The sequence below is a fragment of the Oncorhynchus masou genome, chromosome 1, assembly GCF_036934945.1.
Source record: "Oncorhynchus masou masou isolate Uvic2021 chromosome 1, UVic_Omas_1.1, whole genome shotgun sequence".
Taxonomy (NCBI): Eukaryota; Metazoa; Chordata; class Actinopteri; order Salmoniformes; family Salmonidae; genus Oncorhynchus; species Oncorhynchus masou.
In genome coordinates, this window is record NC_088212.1 from 43,767,566 (window position 1) to 43,786,255 (window position 18,690).

At 40.6% G+C, this 18,690-nt stretch overlaps 1 protein-coding gene across 3 annotated transcripts in view; it reads right to left on the bottom strand.

Moving 5' to 3' along the window:
• ipo11 (importin 11) overlaps positions 1-18,690 on the bottom strand; it is a 240,221-nt gene that overhangs the window by 71,974 nt on the left and 149,557 nt on the right. For all 3 annotated transcript variants that reach the window (XM_064972628.1, XM_064972627.1, XM_064972629.1), the window contains exons 24-25: positions 5,657-5,752; positions 3,968-4,081 (exon numbers count right to left, since the gene is read on the bottom strand). In XM_064972628.1, the coding sequence (XP_064828700.1) occupies positions 3,968-4,081; positions 5,657-5,752 (210 nt within the window). The remainder of the gene's footprint in view (positions 1-3,967; positions 4,082-5,656; positions 5,753-18,690) is intronic.

Genomic DNA, 18,690 nt, shown 5'->3' on the forward strand with positions numbered 1-18,690 from the left:
CAAGTCTCTGAATGTCCTTGAGTGGCTCAGCCAGAGCTCGGACTTGAACTGGATCGAACATCTCTGGACATACTTGAAATGAAAATAGTTGTGCAGCGACACTCCCCATGCAACCTGACAGAGGTTGAGAGGATCTGCAGAGAAGAATGGGAGAAACTCCCCAAATACAGGTGTGCCAAACTTGTAGTGTCATACCCAAGAAGACTCGAGGCTGTAATCACTGTCAAAGGTGCTTCAACAAAGTACTGAGTAAAGGGTCTGAATACTTATGTAAATGTAATATTAAAGTTTTTTATTTTGAATAAAATAGCAAAACTGTCTAAAACCGTTTTTGCTTTGTCATTATGGGATAAAAAAATATGATATATATATACATATACACATACACATGAAGTCAGAAGTTTACATACACTTAGGTTGGCGTCATTAAAACTCATTTTTCAATCACTCCAAAAATGTCTTATTAACAAACTATAGTTTTGGCAAGTCGGTTAGGACATCTACTTTGTGCATGACACATGTAATTTTTCCAACAATTGTTTACAGACAGATTATTTCACTTATAATTCACTGTATCACAATTCTAGTGGGTCAGAAGTTTACATACACTATGTTGACTGTGCCTTTAAACAGCTTGGAAAGTTACAGAAAATGATGTCATGTCTTTAGTAGGTTCTGATAGGCGAATTGACATAATTTGAGACAATTGGAGGTGTACCTGTGGATGTATTTCAAGACATTCCTCAAACAGTGCCTCTTTGCTTGACATTGTGGGAAAATCAAAAGAAATCAGCCAAGACCTCAGAATTTTTTGGGGGAGACCTCCATAAGTCTGGTTCATCCTTGGGAGCAATTTCCAAATGCCTGAAGGTACCATGTTATTCTGTACAAACAATAGTACGCAAGTATAAACACCATGGGACCACACAGCCGTCAAACCACTCAGGAAGGAGACACGTTCTGTCTCCTAGAGACAAACGTACATTGGTACAACAGCAAAGGACCTTGTGAAGATGCTGGAGGAAACAGGTACAAAAGCAACTATATCCACAGTAAAACGAGTCCTATATCGACATAACCTGAAAGGCCGCTCAGCAAGGAAGAAGCCGCTGCTCCAAAACCGCCATGAAAAAGCCAGACTATGGTTTGCAACTGGACATGGGAACACAGATCGTACGTTTTGGAGAAATGTCCACGTCTGATGAAACAAAAATAGAACTGTTTATCCATAATGACCATCGTTATGTATGGAGGAAAAAGGGGAGGCTTGCAAGCCAATGAACACCATCCCAACCGTGAAGCACGGGGGGTGGCAGCATCATGTTGTGGGGGTGCTTTACTGCAGGAGGGACTGGTGCACTTCACAAAATAGATGGCTTCATGAGGAAGTAAAATTATGTGGATATATTGAAGCAACATCTTAAGACATCAGTCAGGAAGTTAAAGCCTGGTCGCAAATGGGTCTTCCAAATGGACAATGGCCCCAAGCATACTTCCAAAGTTGTGGCAAAATTGCTTAAGGACAACAAAGTCAAGGTATTGGAGTGGACATCACAAAGCCCTGACCTCAATCCTATAGAAAAAGTGTGGGCAGAACTGAAAAAGTATGTGCAAGCAAGGAGGCCTACAAACCTGACTCAGTTACACCAGCTCTGTCAGGGGGAATGGGCCAAAATTCACCCAACTTATTGTGGGAAGCTTGTGGAAGGCTACCCGAAACGTTTGACCCAAGTTAAACAATTTAAAGGCAATGCTACCAAATACTAATTGCGTGTATGTAAACGTCTGACCCACTGGGAATGTGATGAAATAAATAAAAGCTGAAATCATTCTCTACTATGATTCTGACATTTCACATTCTTAAAATAAAGTGGTGATCCTAACTGACCTAAGACAGGGCATTTTTACTAGGATTAAATGTCTGGAAAACTGAATTTAAATGTATTTGTCTAAGGTGTATGTAAACTTCCGACTTCAACTGTATATCTACTGTATATAGCGCATCTATAATTTGGTCCCTGGTGGATGACAAGGTTGTCTGGTTTGAGTTTCCCACCGAACTCCATCCTCCATTTCCATCAGGGAAAGGGGTACCCAGAGGAAAGACAAACAGCCAAACAGTTCTTAAACTCTGTTTGGCTTCGTAGGCCTAATGAGACCTAACTGTGCGTTTATCCCCTGGTCGGGAATCAATCGTCCAAACCATTACCTCCCAATCCATTAGCCTTTCATTTTCTACTCAAACAAGCCCAGAAAGTTTGACTGTAATCCACGAACTAGTGAAATAAAGTTGCACGAAGACCCTGGGGGCATATACTGTTGGAAAACATAGATAAGGGGATTGCAAGGAGAATAGTCAAGGTCGACATTTCAACTGCAAGGCCTTTTACAAGTCAAGACTTGTGGACAAGCCTCAGTGTCAACAACGGAAAGACTGCCCTCAATGCCACTTTCTTAATTTTTGGTATAAAAATCAACAGAGATGCATGTATAGGCTCCATATAAAAATACAATCTGACCCAAATTGCTTCTCAGAGGGCCTCCTGGAACTCCCTTGTGCTTATTTTTGTGAACAAGTAGCAGGGTTTGGCAAACTGATCCCCTGATCAGAGTAGGCCAGCAGGTCGTAGTGACTAAGAGGCATGTGGATGTTTACACAGGTTTATGCTAGTAACCTGGGCTGCAAGCCGTTTCACCTTCTGCCTCAGCCGTCTCATATGCTGTTTCCTAGCCAAACAAGAATCTAAAACAATCAAGGAGTTGGCGCAAGTCAAAAGACTGGCACCCATGCTTAATCTCAGGCCGCTGCTGCCTGGATCCCAACTGGATGGCCTATGTACCCAGCAGGGCCTGATCTGTAGGTTGTGGTGACTTTAGCATTAGCAGAGATAGTTAACCCACAGACATCTCAAAACTATTAGCATAGCAGACAAACAGGCATATACAATGCATTTGGAAAGTATTCAGACCCCAATACTTTTTCCAAATTTTGTTACATAACAGCCTTATTCTATAATGAATACATCAATCTACCCTCAAGAGTTCCACAGAGGAACTCTGAAGCTCTGTCAGAGTGACCATTGGGTTCTTGGTCACCTCCCTGACCATGGCCCGTCTTACTGAGGAGTGGCTTCCGTCTGACCACTCTACCATAAAGGCCTGATTGGTGGAGTGCTGCAGATATGGTTGTCCCTCTGTAAGGTTCTCTCATCGCCACCGAGTGACCATCGGCTTCTTGGTCACCTCCCTGACCAAGGCCCTTCTCCCCCGATTGCTCAGTTTGGCCGGGTGGCCAGTTCTAGGAAGAGTCTTGGTGGTTCTCAACCTCTTCCATTTAAGAATGGAGGCCACTGTGTTCTTGGGGACCTTCAATGCTGCAGACATTTTTTGGTACCCTTCCCCTCGATACAATCCTGTCTCAGAGCTTTACAGACAATTCCTTCGAGCTCATGGCTTGTTTTTTTCTCTGACATGCACTGCCAACTGTGTGTCTTTCCAAATCATGTCCAATCAATGCAATTTACCACAGGTGGACTCCAAGTTGTTTACGCTTTGTCATCATGGGGTATTGTGTGTAGATTGCTGAGATTTTTATTAATTTAATCAATTTTTAGAAAAAGGCTATAATGTAAAAAAATGTGGAAAAAGTCAAGAGGTCTGAATATTTGGACTGAATGTGATTTTTATCATTTTGGCTGCTGTTGAAGGGGAGCAGAATTTCTTTCTCATTTATTCTCTGTCGCTAAAGAAAAGTTGTACAGACAATAGAGGGTGAATATAAATAAACATCTAAACAAAAAGGCATCTTGGGAAAATGTTTGTTGCTTTAAGTACTACGGCGGTAACAAAGTTAAATTATGGGAGAGGGGGGTTAAATGATGTAACCTCCTGGTTAGAGTTACGGGCCATATGGTACATCCAATATGCCTACCATTCCACCACTCTACTAGTTGGCAAGGTGTCTCACCTCCTGGTTGTACTCGCTGGCCATCTGTGTGAGGAGAGAGGAGAAGAAACTAGCGTTCTGCAGCAGGACTCTTCCCATGATGCCCAGGTAGGTGGACATCACCACCGGGTACCGCTACAAACACACACACAAGAAAGAACAGGGTTAATGCTGAAAACACCGATGTGGAGAGGAGCATGTACGTATTACTGTCAATGAGTAAGTACAGTATATGCCAAGGTAACTGATGAAAGCATAAAACCTTGAGCGCTTTCAGAACAAACCAGTCAAGGTAATTGTATGAATTTTACATACAGTAGTGCTGAGCAATTAGCGCTGTTTGAGGTTGGTTCATTTTCGATTATTAAAAAATAATCAAGGATTTCAGTTTCGATATATTTAAAAAAAAACATTAAATTGATTATGCATTTTGTCAGTTGAATGCTGTAAAACAGAAAACAATTAATAAAACCCCCATAATGGTAGTGACTGTCCATTACCGCTCATCAATTAGTAACTATAATTTATTCACATTACTTCACTAAAAATATTTCAGTTGTGTAAATTACTTTTGTTTGATTTGATTTAATTTAATTCCAAGTCATCATCTCTATAGAGCTGCTGCCTATGCTGTCTGACAAAATCACTATTTCAGTAGATCTTCAAATTAAATAAGGCATACTTTTATGACTGCTGAATATCAACTATCAATTGCTTATATCATGCATTTTCAGGTAGAGAAACCTCTGATCTCTATCCCTCTCGATTGGGAGATAAACTGTTGAGTTCAAAGAAAAAAACGGAACGAAATGGAATTGAAATAATTAAACTGACTTTGGTCAATTATGTTCCTTTAAACCAAAAAACATACACAGTGTACAAAACATCAAGAACACCTTCCTAATATTGAGCTGCACCCTCCTTTTGCCCTCAGAACAGCCTGAACTCGTCAGGGCATGGACTCTAAAAGGTGTCGAAAGCGAACAGGGATTCTGGCCCATGTTGACTCCAATGCTTCCAGAGTTGTGTCAAGTTGACTGGATGTCCTTTGGGTGGCGGACCATTCTTAATACACATAACACATAGGAAAAAGTTGAGGGTGTACAACCCAGTAGAGTTGCTGTTCTTCACATAAACCGGAGGCACCTGGAACCTACTACCATACCCCGTTCAAAAGCAATTAAATATTTTGCCTCGCCTGTTCAGCCTCTGAATGACATATACACAATCCATGTCTCAAGGGTTCAAAATCCTTTAACCTATTTCCACCCCTTCCTCTACACTGATTGAAGTAGCCTTCAACCTGAAATCACCTGATCAGTCTGTCATGGAAAGAGTATAATGTTTTATACACTCAGTTTACAGTGACCTATAGAGGCTAAATGGCTTATACTGTCATTCAATTTAGTCCTTTAGTATTCGACAGGGAACGACATAAGGGGAACCCATAGTGAGTGAGTGAGAGACTAAAGGTTCCTATGGAAGGTTCTGACAGGGAGCCATAGCAGTTAAAGCAGAGCTCTCATAAGATAGAGAAAAAGAGAGAGAGAGACAGACTAAGGTTGCAAAAATGCTGGTAACTTTCCGCAAATTGCCAACCAGGATTTCTGGAAAACCTGTGAATTTATGGAAAGCTACTGGAATTTAGCTACCCTGGTTGCACCAAAGCCCAGCTCCAGAACAGGTACAAAGCATTAACAGGTAGCTCACCTCTCCATCCACGATCCCTCTGAAGACAGAAGGCAGCAGGGGCTGGAACATGTGGGCTCCTAACACGGGGCTAACCTTCAGAGCTACTTCTACCACCTACACAGAGAGAGAAAGAGACAGCTATTAGTCTACTATAACGCGATCCGGCTTGGTTGGTTGATCACTCGTTGTCCTACTAGAATGGCTCCTCCCTCTCGTGCTTTATCAGCTCAGTTTAATTAGTACTTTTCTGCTAATTTCCTCACTCAGATCTGACCGGGTGTGGCCATGACAAGGTCTATACAGAAAGGGTCTTGTTGACCTCTGGTCCGTTTGGAAAAGTTATGTATATTTAAAAAACAAACATTTTATGCATATCGGTCTGGGTGGGAAAGCCCCAGGATCATTTCGGGAGAGGGTTCGACTTTTTGGACCTGTGAAAACCTCTATTTCCAGGTCCTGTGCCTGAAACTGTACTTCAACCCTAGAATGAACAGCCTGGAAGAGAACACCTACCCCAAGGTCTAAAACCAGCTAGTTAGCCTGTTGTGACTAGGGGACAGTATTTTCATTTTTGGAAAAAAACATTCACGTAGTAAACAGAGGAAACTGCAGTTCTAAAATAAATAAAAAAGCACAAAGACTTCTGCCTGAAGCCCATACACGCCACAGCGTACATGTTGGACCCCAAGTATGCTGGCAAGAGCATCCTGTCTGGTGCAGAGATCAACAAGGCCTATGGTGTTATCACTACCGTGTCTCGCCACCTTGGACTGGATGAGGGCAAGGTTCTTGGCAGTCTGGCAAAGTACACTTCCAAGCAAGGTCTTTGGGATGGAGATGCAAAAAGGCAGTCGTGCCAACATATCTCATCTGTTAATTAAAGTTCAACTCTTAACTAAATTGTTTTTTAAAATTTCTAGGCATGACACCACATTTTCCCCCTCGGGAGACTGAAAAGATTTGGCATGGGTCCCCAGATCCTCAAGAAGTTCTACAGCTACACCATTGAGAGCATCAAGACCGGTTGTATTACCGCCTGGTACGGCAACTGCTTGGCATCTGAACGTAAGGCACTACAGAGGGTAGTGCGTACGGCCCAGTACATCACTGGGGCCAAGCTTCCTACCATCCAGGAACTATATCCTGGGCAGTATCAGAGGAAGGCCCAAAAAATTGTCGAAGACTCCAGTCACCCAATTCATAGACTGTTCTCTCTGCTACCGCACGGGCAAGTGGTACCAGATCTCCAAGTTTAAGACCAAAATGCTCCTTAACAGCTTCTACTCCCAAGCCATAAGAATGCTGAAAAATTAATCTAACGGACAATTTACATTGACCCACCCCCCTTTTGTTTTTACACTGCTGTTACTTGCTGTTTATTATCTATGCATAGTCACTTTACCCCTACCTATATGTACACAATAACTCGACTAACCTGTACCCCCTCACATTGACTCGTTACCGGTACACCCTGTATATGTGACCCGATTCAGGATACTAAGCGTATGTCGCAAGTCACGACTTCACACGAGAACCATTTGAACGTAAATCAAAATGTGTTTTTTGGCAGAAATGCTTTGTCGGACATTCATGTGCCTTTATAACAAACTTGTATGCCGTATGTAAATACAAATGCAATTGTTATATTACGAGCCTTGTTGGTTAAACCACAGAAAAAGAACGCAACCTTCTTATTAGCCATGATTGGCTGTGATAATGAGTGGGCTGGACATGCCGAGAGAGGAGTTCGGATTGGTCTGCCATATTGATGGTGTCTGTCTATTTGAACTCGTCAGTCTGTGTTGGTAATCTTGTTGAACGCAGCTTTTTAAAATGTATTGTGTAGTGGAGCTGCATAAGTGTTGCTTTCCACTTTCTGGAAAATCAAGTTTTGAAATCAGTGGAATTAGAGTATAATGGAGAGATGAAGAAAACACCTGTCTCTGAATTACATCTTCAAACTAAGGGCAACCATGGTATGGCATTCCTGACAGGAAGACAAATCCATGATGCATGCAGGTAAGATAGTTAGCTACATTTTCAGATATTACACATTTGTAATTTTGACAAAGTGGTTTCATTTCAAGCTAAAGTGTACTGTTAGCTAGCTAGCTAACGTTAGCTGGCTGGCTCCCTAGCTGAAGTTATTATTCGTATCCCAGAGACGTATTCATGCAGGGTAGTAACATGATTTGACACTGTGTTCATTGTTGTTTAATTGGCTAACATTAGCTGGCTGGCTCGTTAGTTAACGTCAAGTGATGTGTGTGATCTTAAACTTTGTTTACCTAGCTAGGTTCATTGTTTACCTGTCTTAAGCTAAAGTGTATTGTTAGCTGGTTGGCTCCCTAACTGATATTATTCGTATCCCAGAGCTGATTGCTTTTCTAATTAAAGCCTAATGTTAGCTAGCTAACATTGAACCTGGCTGTTTAGCTCCCAGCACTGTGGCATTGTTGGCACTGTGTTAATTGTTGTTTACCTAGCTAACATTATCTGGCTGGCTTGCTAGCTAATGTTATGTGACTTGTGTGAACTTCCGCTTTGTTTACCTAGCTATGTTCATTGTTTTCCTGAACTGCATTGTTGGTTAAGGACTTGTAAGTAAGCATCTCACGGTAAGGTGAAGTATTCAACCCCTTTGTTATGGTTAGCCTAAATAAGTGCAGGAGTAAACATTTGCTAAAGTCACATAATAAGTTGCATGGACTCACTTTGCGTGCAATAATAGTGTTTGCCATGATTTTTGAATGACTACCTCATCCCTGTATCCCACACATACAATGATCTGTAAGGTCCCCTCAGTCGAGCAGTGAATTTCAAAAAACAGATTCAACCACAAAGAACAGGGAAGTTTTCCAATGCCTCTCAAAGAAGGGCACCTATTGGTAGATGGTAAATAAATAAAAATAATACCAGACATTAAATATTAAATATCCCTTTGAGCATGGTGAAGTTATTAATTACACATTGTTTGGTGTATTAACACACCCAGTCACTAGAAATACAGCTCAGTTGCCGGAGAGGAAGGAAACTGCTCAGGGATTTCACCATGAGGCCAATGGTGACTTTAAAACAGTTACAAAACTGAATGACTGTGATAGGAGAAATCTGTTGATGTCTAAACATTGCATTTCCTACACAATACTACCTAACTGACAGAGTGAAAAGGAAGTATGTACAGAATGAAAATATTCCAAAACATGCATCATGTTTGCAACTAGGCACTAAAGTAAAACAGCAAAAATGTTGGCAAAGAAATTAACTTTTTATCCTGAATACAAAGTGTTAGGTTTCAGGCTAATCCAGTACAACACATTACAGAGTACCATTCTTACCCAGAAATAATCACCACTGTTATTGCTTTCAAAAGTGATTCTAACATGTATTGACTCAGGGGTGTGAATACTTAAGTAAATGAGATATCTGTATTTAATTTTCAAAACATTTGAGTGTAGATGGGTGAGGAAAAAAAACATACATTTAATTCATTCTGAATTCAGGCTGGAACAACAAAAATGTGGAATAAAGGGTATGAATACATTCTCGATCATCAAATTGCAATAAAATTGGTATATCGAATTGCAACACATAAAATAGTGAGAATCACAATACACATCGAATCAGCACATAAGTATCATGATAATATCATATTTTGAGGTCCCTGGCAATTCCCAGCCCTAGTTAACATAGGATAGTGGATAAACGATATGAATGAGTTTGTGTGTAAGTATGTGTTTGTTTTGTGTGTGTGTGTGTGTGTGTCATGACATGAAAAGCAGGGCATCTGATCTAAAGACTCCTCTCCTCTGCCCACAGCACCATGATCAAAGACACAATCAGGACATAACCCCTGACCTCTCCACAGTTTAACATATTCTCAGAATTGTACTATTTCGATAGCCTCTCCCTCTAATACTTTTCAACATTTCACTTCGTTTGATCTTTCAACTTCAAACATTTGACACCACGATACACAACAACTTAATGGAACATTAAAGCCAGGGCTCGACATCAACGCTGGTTTTCGTCTGAGCCAAGTCAAAGAGCTTCATGTCCAAACCAATGCTGACATGAGGCACCAGAAAATGGAGCCAAACTTTAATTACATAAATATGGGCTAAACACCAGTCATGTTTGATAAATATAATGAAGGATAATTAACAATGTCTAAAGGCTTGATTCTGTCGACATACTAGAGGCAAGGTTAGTTCAGATCAAATGGTCACCCGAGAGTGCGCACAGCATAACACCCACATTGAATCTGAGCTGCGGCAGTCAACATTCTGACACTATTTAACCATAAACTTAATTGTTTAAAACATGGATTTCTGTAATTTTATGAAGCATGTCTTACCTCGTTTCAAAGTAACTTAGCCCAAAATACGACAACGGAAATGTTAAGGAAATTATTTTCTTAACACTTTATACGCCATTGAAACCAACATTCTTCTCATATTCTATTGGTTTTCAAATCAACATAATTGTATTTCCCAGCAGCCAAAGGCATACTTCTAGTTATGCAAGTAACCCATGCTAGATGATGCATCTTTAGATCTTCCTCTCTTTCTTAGTTTCTCATATTTTTCATCACTGTCACAGGAAACCGCTCATGTGCACGTTTGAGAATGGTGTATTCCAGGTCATTTCCTTTTTGAACCTTCACATGTAGCCTGCACTGTTGCACTTATAATATGTGATCTACCGGCTCGATTCATATTCACGTGAGGCCATGTACTAAAAAAACAAAGACTAAAAGCTGGTTTATACTATGTGCTCAGAGTGCACTCTGGGCTTTCGTAAACTCGTTATCAGATTGTCCATTTGTAAATTCAGAGCGTTTCGGAGCCCACATTGGACGCTCTGGCGGAGGAGTAAGGTCAGAACGCTCGGATCAACCCAACAGCAGCAGTCAAGCAAACTGGCTAACGTTGGCTAGCTTGCTAGCTACTTCCAGACACAAATGAGGGAACCGCTCACCTGACCATTCTATTCGCCTTAGCAGCACTGGTTAGGCAGTTTATTTGTTATTCAGAGCGTTGGTTCTCCGCAACTGCGCTGCTGGCAACAATTTAATTACGTTTTTTTTTTTTGCTAACGTTTACTGACACCGGCCATATTCAACAGGTGTTGAGCGTTCGTAAATTCGTCAGAACTAAAAAGTTATCAACATTAATTTAAACAGTCAGATCTGTTGCATCAGCCTCATTGTTTTTTTCACATTTAGTAATGTGCAGTGGTTGTATGAATTTAGGATCTGTCCCAGAATCGATTTTTGAACATTGTTTTAGTGTCCAAGGAATGACAGGACACCCTTAATTTTGAGCCCTGGAGGGAATTATTATATATAGACATAAAAGTATTTGGTTGTAATGTTACAATATTTTATAGGCTATAAAGGGTGACCAACCATTCCTCCACGAGAGCCTTGAAGGGAAGTTTTGTATATTGAGACAGGCTTGACTATGCCAATGTTGCAGCGTGTAACCTACATTTTTGTCTGGTTCTCTATGGCAAAAAAAAAAAGATAATGCATTTGATCTTGTAAAGTGGTTCATTGCATCATACAATTACGTAAAAATGGTGTTACACACCTTGTTTTTTGAAGGGGGTGATTGGTGATGCAATCAACAGTGGATGGGTGGAGAAACCATCCAGATTGCTAGCTCACCGTTCTGTTCCAAGTGAAACCGAATGGGAGCATTCACACTGTCAGGGGTCCCACTTGGGCAAATGGCCAGAACAGGGAAGGGCCTACCTGAATGTATCTAATAAACGCCTGTTTTTGTTTTCCATTGCAAAACATTCTGCTACGGTGTGAACTAATGAATAAAACAGAGGCTAGTGAGAACAGAGAGGGTGAAAACGTTCTCTGAGCTGAGTCTTCACTCTGTTGTTCTGCTTCTGTCCTCAAATGGGATTAAATTCTTTAATAGGGATGATTCAGCAACACACATCGGTCCCCGGTTCAAATGTTTAAGATGCATCGGTCAGAAACTCTATTGAAACGTTACGAATCATCGATTCACTGAAATGTTTTGCTCAAATTACTTTCTTTCTACCTTCGCAAAAATATATTTTGTGACAACTGTGTCCTCTCCTACAGTGGTGAACTAATCATGTAATTACGCTGACAGTCATTCATCTTCAAAAGTCATTTTGCATGCAAAACAACCTCAAGAAATATACAGGGCTTTCGGAAAGTATTCAGACCCCTTGACTTTCAACACATTGTTACATTACAGCCTTATTCTAAAATGGATATATATATTTTTTAAAGGTCAGCAATCTAAATATACAGTGGGGCAAAAAAGTATTTAGTCAGCCACCAATTGTGCAAGTTCTCCCACTTAAAAAGATGAGAGGCCTGTAATTTTCATCATAGGTACACTTCAACTATGACAGACAAAATATGGGAAAAAAATCCAGAAAATCACATTCTAGGATTCTTAATTTATTTATTTGCAAATTATGGTGGAAAATAAGTATTTGGTCAACTACAAACAAGCAAGATTTCTGGCTCTCACAGACATGTAACTTCTTCTTTAAGAGGCTCCTCTGTCCTCCCCTCGTTACCTGTATCAATGGCACCTGTTTGAACTTATCAGTATAAAAGACACCTGTCCACAACCTCAAACAGTCACACTCCAAACTTCACTATGGCCAAGAACAAAGAGCTGTCAAAGGACACCAGAAACAAAATTGTAGACCTGCACCAGGCTGGTAAGACTGAACCCGCAATAAATAAGCAGCTTGGTTTGAAGAAATCAACTGTGGGAGCAATTATTAGGAAATGGAAGACATACAAGACGACTGATAATCTCCCTCGATCTGGGGCTCCACGCAAGATCTCACCCCGTGGGGTCAAAATGATCACCAGAGCGGTGAGCAAAAATCCCAGAACCACACGGGGGGCCCTAGTGAAAAGTACAGGCCTCTCTCATCTTTTTAAGTGGGAGAACTTGCACAATTGGTGGCTGACTAAATACTTTTTTTGCCCCACTGTAATACCCAATAATGACAAGCTGAAAACAGATTTTTATACATTTCTGATCATGTACAGAAATCCCTAAATAAATCACAGGGTCAGCAGCAAAGCACCTCCACTCCATCACACACTTCACGGTGGGAACCACACATGCGGATATTATCCGTTCACCTACTCCGAGCTCATCTGTCCAGCGTCTGAAATTTTGCCCTCTTAATCTTTTATTTTTATTGGCCAGTCTGAGATATGGCTTTTTCTCTTCACTGCCTCTTCACTGTTGACGTTAAGACTGGTGTTTTGCGGGCACTCTTTAATGAAGCTGCCAGTTGAGGACTTGTGAGGCGTTGGTTTCTCAAACTAGACACTACTTGTAATCTTGCTAAGTTGTGCACCCAGGGCCTCCCACTTTCTATTCTGGTTAGAGCCAGTTTGCACTGTTCTGTGAAGGGAGTAGTACACAGCGTTGTACGAGATCTTCAGTTTCTTGGCAAATTCTCACATGGAATAGCCTCCATTTCTCAGAACAAAAATAGACTGAAGAGTTTCAGAAGAAAGTAATTTTTTTCTGGCCATTTTGAGCCTGTAATCGAAACCACAAATGCTGATGCTCCAAATACTCAACTGAGCAAATCATGGCGCAACACTCCGTATTTTCTGCTGACTTGCCCCACTAACACAGGAAGTACTTAGCTAGGCTGAAACACCTGCATTTTGGCGCTGCTTTACAATATATACATACAGTTGAAGTCGGAAGTTTACATACACCTTAGCCAAATAAATTTAAACTCAGTTATTCACAATTCCTGACATTTAATCAGAGTAAAAATCCCCCGTCTTAGGTCAGTTAGGACCACCACTTTATTTTAAGAATGTGAAATGACAGAACAATAGTAGATAATGATTTATTTCTTTCATCACATTCCCAGTGGGTCAGACGTTTACATACACTGAATTAGTATTTGGTAGCATTGCCTTTAAATTGTTTAACTTGGGTCAAACGTTTTGGGTAGCCTTCCACAAGCTTCCCACAATAAGTTGGGTGAATTTTGGCCCATTCCTCCTGACAGAGCTGGTGTAACTGTGTAAGGTTTGTCGGCCTCCTTGCTCCCACACGCTTTTTCAGTTCTGCCCACACATTTTCTATAGGATTGACGGCCGGAGCATTGAGATGGCCACTCCAATACCTTGACTTTGTTGTCCTTAAGCCAGTTTGCCACAACTTTGGAAGTATGCTTGGGGTCATTGTCCATTCGGAAGACCCATTTGCGACCAAGCTTCAACTTCCTGACTGATGTCTTGAGATGTAGATAACTATTTCTATATTTTGAATTTGGCACTCTGCAATTTCACACGATGTTGTCGAGGTGGGTCGCTAGCAGAACGCCTTACATACACACACACACACACACACACACACACACACACACACACACACACACACACACACACACACACACACACACACACACACACACACACTGAACAAAAATATAAATTCTACATGAAAAGTGTTGGTTCCATTATGAACACTTGCTCTTTCCATGTATACTGACCAGGTGAATCCAGGTGAAAGCTATGATCCCTTATTGATGTCACTTGTTAAATCCACTTCAAATCAGTGTAGATGAAGGGGAGGAGACAGGTTAAAGAAGGATTTTTAAGTCTTGAGACATGGATTGTGCATGTATGCCATTGTGTGTGTGTGTGTGTGCCATTGAATGGACAAGACAAGATTGAAGTGCCTCTGAACTGGGTATGGCAGTGGATGCACTGGTTTGAGTGTCAAGAACTGCAGCGCTGCTGGGTTTTTCACTCAACAGTTTCCTGTGTGTTTCAAGACATCCAGCCAACCTCTACTGACTCCCCATCCCGCATTCGGGAGCGTAATCATCGCCTGACACTAATTAGCATAACGCAACAGACATAAATATCCCTAGAAAATATTACTATTCATGAAAATCACAAATTAAATATATTGAGACACAGTTTAGCCTTTTGTTAATCACCCTGTCATCTCAGATTTTCGAAATATGCTTTACAGCCAAAGCTAGACAAGCATTTGTGTAAGTTTAGCGATAGCCTAGCATAGCATTTTGTCCAGCTAGCAGCAGGTAACTTGGTCACGGAAATCAGAAAAGCAATCAAATTAAATCGTTTACCTTTGATGAGCTTCGGATGTTTCACTCACGGGACTCCCAGTTAGATAGCAAATGTTAATTTTTCCCTAAATATTATTTTTTCGTCGGCAAATAGCTCCGTTTGTTCTTCACGTTTGGCTGAGAAATCGCCCGGAAATTGCAGTCACGAAAACAGCGAAAAATATTAAAAATGAGCTCCATAATATCGTCAGAAACATGGCAAACGTTGTTTCTAATCAATCCTCAAGGTGTTTTTCAAATATCTATTTGATAATATATCCATCGGGACAATTCGTTTTTCAATAGGACCGATTGGAGTAATGGCTATCTCTGTATTTTACGTGAGAATCTCTCTGGGGGCATCAGGTGACCACGTGCGCAATGTAGCCGCCTACGGCTATTCTTCGACATAAATGCGTAAAACTACGTCACAATGCTGTAGACACCTTCGGGAATACGGAGAAAGCGTAATCTGGTTGATAGCCCATCCACTGCTCAATAGGGACTCATTGTAAAGCAGCGCTTTCAAAACATGGGGCACTTCTGGGTTGGATTTTTCTCAGGCTTTCGTCTGCAACATCAGTTCTGTTATACTCACAGACAATATTTTTACAGTTTTGGAAACGTTAGAGTGTTTTCTATCCTAAGCTGTCAATTATATGCATATTCTAGCATCTTTTATTTATTTTTTATTTTACCTTTATTTAACTAGGCAAGTCAGTTAAGAACAGATTCTTATTTTCAATGACGGCCTAGGAACAGTGGATTAACTGCCTGTTCAGGGGCAGAACGACAGATTTGTACCTTGTCAGCTCGGGGATATGAACTTGTAACCTTTTGGTTACTAGTCCAATGCTCTAACCACTAGGCTACCCTGCCGTCCCATCTTGTCCTGACAAAATATCCCGTTTAGTATGGGAAAGATTTTTCTCTTCCAAAAATGAAAATACTGCCCCCGAGTCACAACAGGTTTTAACACAACTGGGAACATTGGAGTCAATATGGGCCAGCATCCCTGTGGAATGCTTGACACCCTGTAGAGTCCATGCCCAGACGAATTGAGGCTGTTATGAAGGCAAAAGTTGGTGCAACTCAATATTAATAAAAGTGTTCCTAATGTTTTGTACAATCGGTGTTTATCTGGTGCAGAGAGATGAGGAAATGAGTTTCTCAGTTATGGAAATAAAAGTGCTGAAAACATGTTGGGCTCACTATTTTAAAATAAAATGGAGAATAAACTATAGGATTAAAAATACCGGCGTTTTGGTCAGGTACAACTGACTAGCACTAATTAACGCTACCTAGAAGAAGAAACAACAAAAAACAAAGAGTCAATAATCAATATTAATATCAGCCAAAATAATATTGAGATATTTAACAATAGACCTTTCCCCCATCACTAATTCAGTCCCGACAGATTTATTTCGGTTTACACGCAGAATCTTTCCACAAGAGATTACACAAACACACAACACAAATTCACACACAACCAGGAATTCCAATATGGATCCTGCATGGCCAGCGTAATAATGCTCTTTCCTAGTATTTTCCAGGGGAGCTTAACTTCTAACAATAACATCATTTTTTTTCATGTTGTCAGAACAAAACATGCCAGACAGACAATGAGGGAGGCATATAAAAATCATAATGAAAAAAATATCCCATGCCAAAAAATATCCATGCCATTTTAAAGTTCCCTCATTGTGTTTGAAGTAGGAGAGAAATGACAGTTAGCAAGCTGACTTTAAAAAAATTTAAGCTAATGAATGACGATGTAGGTTGTCAACGTGGTAACGGCTGAGCGGCTGAGAGCTTTTCCAAGGAAATGAATGAATGCATGCGGCACTTTGGAGGGTGAGCAAGACCTCTAAAGAAATTATAGGCTCCTGTATATTGGAATGGTAAAGGTTAAGTCTATTACTTAATAGCATAGAAAGGCGAAACATTATTAAAAATACATTAATAGACATAATATTCAACTCCAAACCCATGGAAAGTGGAAGATAAGCAGGCGAGATGAATGGATGATGCTTCACTAAGAAGAACGTAGAGTGTTTCTACATTATATTCCAAAATGGAAAAATATCTGGAATAATGTTTGTCGACCCGTTCTGGTCTCTAAATAACATCTCAACTATCAACTTTTTAGGAGGAACATCATATTAAAAGCTATTACCAAGGCTACAGTAAACGCTATTATCGAGACTAGTGTCAACTTTTAAACAATGTACATGTGATGACTTCACCAACAAGTCACTGAATGTGCAACTTTTGGTACAATACAGACATGCTGCACATCAACTCAGTTTCTGTAGTAGACAATAGTGCTCCGTAGACGTGATGTCAGTAGAAAGTTAACATCACGACAGGATCAACTAGTTAACCTATAGAATGATCTAGTGGCAAAAACAGCACCAACAACTACTAACAGGATGAGAAAAAAAACACTTCAACCAGAGCTGTATATTTAGACATATTTATAAATATACATCTCTGACCTCAATCAGTTGCCTCAGTTCCCCTCATTAGCTGAGAAAAACCACAGCAGCATCTCTGTTCATCATTTTGTGTGTCAATTAGCAGCGAGTGGCGTCACCTCTGCTCTGTTGCTATTGACAACCGCACTGGAGGAGTAACAAGTTAATTAGCGTCACTAAGAGTCACTTCCTGTAGCTACCCTACCCTTCCTCAGAAATGGTGTGTCAGTGGCGGTCGGTGCGTTTAAGATAAAAAATAAAATAAAAATATTAGCTTGGCCTTATTTCTATGACAGAATATTGGATGACTTACTCATATTCCATTCACTCAGCTTAATGTAACATCAATAGGTTTAAGTTACTACATGACACTTCTTTTTCCTAAACCCATTATGAGGCTGCTACAGGGTAGCCTAGTGGTTAGAGCGTTGGACTAGTAACCGGAAGGTTGCAAGTTCAAATCCCCGAGCTGACAAGGTACAAATCTGTCATTCTGCCCCTGACTGGCAGTTAACCCACTGTTGCTCGGCCGTCATTGAAAATAAGAATTTGTTCTTAACTGACTTGCCTAGTTAAATAAAGGTTAAAAAAATTAAAATACAATCTAGGCTATGAATGAAAGTTTCCCATACAGAGGTCGAGAGAAGAATGAGTAATCAAGTTGAAAGATAGTGACACAGTCAACAATGCCTTGCACACTCTTGCCTGCAGCTAGCTGATCTAGGGTGTACTCATTAGTCCAACAGTTGCAAAAGAGAGTTTCTATTGGACCAAGTCAGGTATGTTCATTCCATTTGCTTCCGTTTAAGAAACGTTATTCAACATAATCGGCATAATGAATACACCCCCTGATCACACGCAAACACAGTTCCCTTTCATAGCAGCCACATACAAACAGCATTATCGCTTTGCTCGTTAATTCCTTCTCGCATCTACGTACTCTCCTCCTTTTACCTTTTCCCTTCACTTGTGGAATTCAGTGCACAACACATCAGCTGTCTGTGACCAGGCAAAAAAAACACTTTCCAAGCCAAACCTTTATATCTTACCCGCTAACCGCTACACACAGCCGACATCGTTGTCACCAAATTAGCTAATGTTATAGTCAACATTGCTACTAGAACTAATGCATTAGTAAACCCGCAGTACAGCGTACAGTGAGCATGCAAGCAGATGACCAGTTAGTTATACCTGCAGGGATAGTGGCAAATTACTAAAACTGAAAGCTAAACTTGACTTGGAAAAGTTCCAGTGTTGGATAGCCATAACCAGCCAGCTAACATAACATCCCTCTCTGTTTAAACTGGGTGTTTGAATAGCCTAACTAGCTAGCTGCATTCGCTAGCTAAGGAAGTGAATAAAGCTAGATCGCTCTCTCTTGCTCTCTCTCTGTTCAACTATTGTCTTCCTGAGTCAACTACTCACCATATTTTATGCATAGCAGTGCTA